Source organism: Lycium ferocissimum, unplaced genomic scaffold (assembly GCF_029784015.1).
Source record: "Lycium ferocissimum isolate CSIRO_LF1 unplaced genomic scaffold, AGI_CSIRO_Lferr_CH_V1 ctg13434, whole genome shotgun sequence".
NCBI lineage: Eukaryota > Viridiplantae > Streptophyta > Magnoliopsida > Solanales > Solanaceae > Lycium > Lycium ferocissimum.
Window position 1 is genome coordinate 25,264 of NW_026714876.1, and position 4,302 is coordinate 29,565.

A 4,302-nucleotide genomic window follows, 5' to 3' on the forward strand; every position below is an offset into this window, starting at 1 on the left:
ATCCTTAAATTTACGCGGTGGCATGCCTTTAGTTAAAGGATCAGCTAACATCAGCTCAGTGCTAACGTGCTCAATGACCACTTTCTTATCTTTAACACGTTCTCTTATGGCTAGATACTTGATGTCGATATGCTTTCTTCGACTAGCACTTTTGTTATTCTTAGCCATAAAGATAACAGCTGAATTATCATAATATAACCTTAATGGCTTAGAGATAGAGTCGACAATTCTAAGCCCAGACATGAAACTCTTCAACCATACACCATGTGAGGTAGCCTCAAAACAAGAAACAAACTCAGCCTACATAGTGGAAGTAGTAATCAGAGTCTGTTTGGCACTCCTCCAAGATATAGCTCCATCGGCTAACATAAAAATGTATCCAGAAGTTGATTTGCGTGAATCAACATAGCCAGCATAGTGTGAATCAGAGTAGCCAATGACTTCCAAATCTTCTGATCGTTTGTACATAAGCATGTAGTCTTTTGTCCCTTGAAGATATCTTAATACTTTCTTTGCAGCTCTCCAGTGGTCAAGACCTGGGTTACTCTGATATCTTCCCAACATTCCAACAGCAAATGCAATGTCAGGTCTTGTACAAACCTGAGCATACATCAAGCTTCCAACAACAGAAGTGTATGGAATATTTTTCATTTGTTCCCTTTCAAGATCGTTCGTCGGGCACTGATTCAAATTGAACCTGTCACCCTTCACAATGGGAGCTACACTTGGTGAACAGTCTTTCATCCGAAATCTCTCTAAAATTTTATTGATATAGTCTTCTTGAGATAGACCTAAGATACCTTGATGTCTATCTCGATGAATCTTAATGCCAATGACATAAGACACATCACCCATATTTTTCATATCAAAATTCTTAGAGAGAAATTATTTCACTTCATGAAGCATTCCTTTATCATTGGATGCAAGCAAGATATCATCCACATATTGAACTAAGAAACAAATTTTACTCCTACTGACCTTCAAGTATATATATTGATCCATAATGTTCTCAACAAAGTCAAATGAAGAGATAACATTATGAAATTTTAAGTACTATTGACGGGAGGCTTGTTTTAGTCCATATATGGATTTCTTTAGCTTGCATACCAAGTGCTCACCATTACTAGAGGAGAATCCTTCAGGTTGTTTCATATAAACCTCTTCCTCTATATCACTATTGAGAAATGCAATTTTCACATCCATCTGTTGCAATTCTAAGTCAAAATGGGCTACTAATGCCAATATGATGCGCAAGAAGTCTTTTTTAAACACAGGAGAAAAAGTCTTTGTGTAGTCAATTCCTTCCCTTTGAGTGAATCCTGTAGCAACGAGTCTTGCTTTTTATCTTTCTATGTTGCCTAATGAGTCCTTTTTAGTTTTAAAGACCCATTTACATCCAATGGCTTTTACACCATTAGGCAGCTCGACAAGATCCCAGATTTCGTTACTTTTCATTGAATTCATCTCTTCTTTCATGGCATTGTACCATAATTCTGACTCTTTGCAACACATTGCTTGTGAAAAAGACTCAGGATCATTTTCGACTCCAATGTCGATTCTTGCGTATACTCAACATAGTGTGTGTGTGTGAATTGCTGATTTTCTTTCTCTAGTAGATCTCCTTAATGTTGTGTCAACATTTTCCTGAGGATCATGTTGTTCAATAATTTTTGGAATTTCTTGAACAACTTGATCTATTGGAATATTTTCAGCAGCTTGTGGAATCTCATTGATTATTTGCTCAATACCAAGTTGTACTTGAGGGGTGTTATGAATGATAACTAATCTTTCTCTTGAAGTAGAAGGTTGATCTCTTATAGAATTTGTATTCTAAAATTGATCACTCCCACTAATCAAGTCATTCTCAAGAAATTTTGCATTTCTTGATTCCACAATCCTAGTGTTGTTAGATGGACAGTAGAATTTGTATCCTTTAGACCTTTCGGCATATCCAATGAAATATCCACTAATGGTCCTAGGATCTAGTTTCTTTTCTTGTGGGTTGTAGATTCTTACTTTAGACGGGGCATCCCCATACGCGTATATGTGTCAAACTCGATTTCCAACCTTTGAACAATTCAAAAGGTGTCTTTGGGACAGCCTTAGTTGGAACTCGATTTAATATATACTCTGTCGTCTTAAGAGCATCAATCCACAATGACTTAGGTAGCTTAGAGCTACTTAGCATACTACGCACCATGTCCAATAATGTTTGGTTTCTTCTTTCTGCCACACCATATTGATCTGGAGAACCAGGCATATTGTATTGGGCAACAACCCCATTTTCTTGAAGAAACTTCGCAAAATGACCTTGGGCTTGTCCATGCTCAGTGTATCTACCATAGTACTTACCACCTCTATCAGTTCTCACAATCTTAATTTGCTTTCCGTATTGTTTCTCTACTTCAGCCTTGAAAACTTTAAAGGCTTCTAATGCTTCGCTTTTATTATGAAGCATGTAGAGATACATGTATCGTGAGTAATCATCTATAAAGGTGATAAAGTATTTCTGACCATATTCGTCCATGTATGGACAGCATATATCCTAATGTATGATTTCTAATATGGTTGAACTCTTCTTGGTACCTTTCTTTGACTTGTTGGTCTGCCAACGCTAACAACGATTCTGAAACAATGGCCGAAGGTATGCTATCTATTTTTCCGCTGCACTTTTGCTCTGCAGATGATTTACACGCTTTGAATCATGTAAATAACTTACATTTGGTATCAGAGCGATTTGTTTACCTCTGCCTTGTTATCCGAAATTTGAAAATTTGTTCAAAAGTAAAAAAAATAAAAAAAAATAGCGTTCTGATTTCGGATCTGTAATTTTTGAACTTTTGCTACAAATTAATGTTAGAAATCATAAGAGTACAGATTTTCTAACATATTTGTGACTTCATATCTATTTTTCGGGGGTCCATTATGGCGAAAATGAATTGGGTTTGTTAAATGGGTATTTTTTTGACCCGGTTTAAGGAAGAAGATGACATTGTTCTATGGATTATCTATAAGAACGGATTTTGTTTTCAAGGGTGAGAAAATGACATAAGATTCCCATGTGGGCCACTTCTAGAAGGATTTATAATATTTTATAAGTTTCCTTTAAAAAAAAATTATTGGTTGCCAGTGATATTTCCCACTGCATATGACCCCTTTTACGTTTATGTTTAGTTGGAGAGTTTTAATATAACTTCCTTTTCTGATATTAGTTTTAGGAAGTTTAATCATTAATCATCAAATGTTTATGTGCTTTTATTTTGATGACTGTATGGATATTACTGTTGCGCGTTTTACATGCATATATTGAAATCAGATATTTAAGCACATAAAGTATAAGTTTATTGCATAATGTTTTAGCAATAAAATTTCAAAATTAATGTCTTGTGATCCATATGATTTTATTTAATTAAGATTTAGCCACAACAACCTTGATTAAGTAAAGTTATATATTTTGTCTAGGATCACATAAGGAAACTATAGACATTAAATAAGGACTAATGTCTAAGTGGTCTATAATTTTATTTGATTGAAGATTAGCCACATCATCTTTAATTGAATAAAATTTTAAAGTTAAGGATCACATAAAGAAATTGTAGACATTAGAATTGTAATTAATTATGCACGATTTAATAACTCAAGAATCTTTATTATTGGGTTGCATAATTAATTAGGATAAAATATTAAATAATTTTCATAATTACCCACAGGGATTGTGAACGAGAATTTAATAGTTTTATCGTAAAGATAGAATATCCTGCTAGTGAATTGATAATTCTATTGTAAAGACTTGATATAATTTGAATTAAAAATTTAGCCCACAGGCAATTTTTATGTCAGTAGACTCAATTTTATATTATTTGCCTCAAATTTATTAAGCATGTATGTATATTTTTGCAGTTATGCAACCTGCAAATTTCTCTGATATTTGTGATATTCCCGAACTGAATGGTGAGAACTATAAGATTTGGAAGGAGAGAATTCTTCTTCTGTAACGACCCATTTGGTCGTTTGGCACTTTTAGGCCTAATATCCCTAAAAACACCCTTTTCATGGTCTAATCTTGCTGTCTATAGCTTGCGATAACGGGTGATTCGGTTATCTAATTAACGAGTAAATTTTAGAACATATGTATTTAATGTGTGTGAAAAGTTTATTCATAGAAATATTATTTGCACACATATAAAGTGTAAGTGCGTAAATATGATATTTGACGGAGTGGATAATTTTTAAGTAAAATAAAATGGTTTAGTAAAAAGATTATTTTGGACAATGATTTTGTTGGGGAGTAATAGGACAAGC

The 4,302-nt window shown here is 33.8% G+C and overlaps 1 protein-coding gene across 1 annotated transcript; it reads right to left on the reverse strand.

Annotated features, from left to right (window-relative positions):
* Window positions 1-300: 300 nt before the first annotated feature.
* On the reverse strand, window positions 301-855 carry LOC132042116 (secreted RxLR effector protein 161-like). Its single transcript, XM_059432731.1, has one exon. It carries the CDS (start codon window positions 853-855, stop codon window positions 301-303), a length of 555 nt encoding a protein of 184 aa, XP_059288714.1.
* Between the last annotated feature and the right edge of the window lie 3,447 nt (window positions 856-4,302).

Coding starts and splice junctions, on each gene's coding strand:
- LOC132042116 (XM_059432731.1), bottom strand. CDS start 855: ATGGGTGATGTGTCTTATGTCATTGGCATTAAGATTCATCGAGATAGA.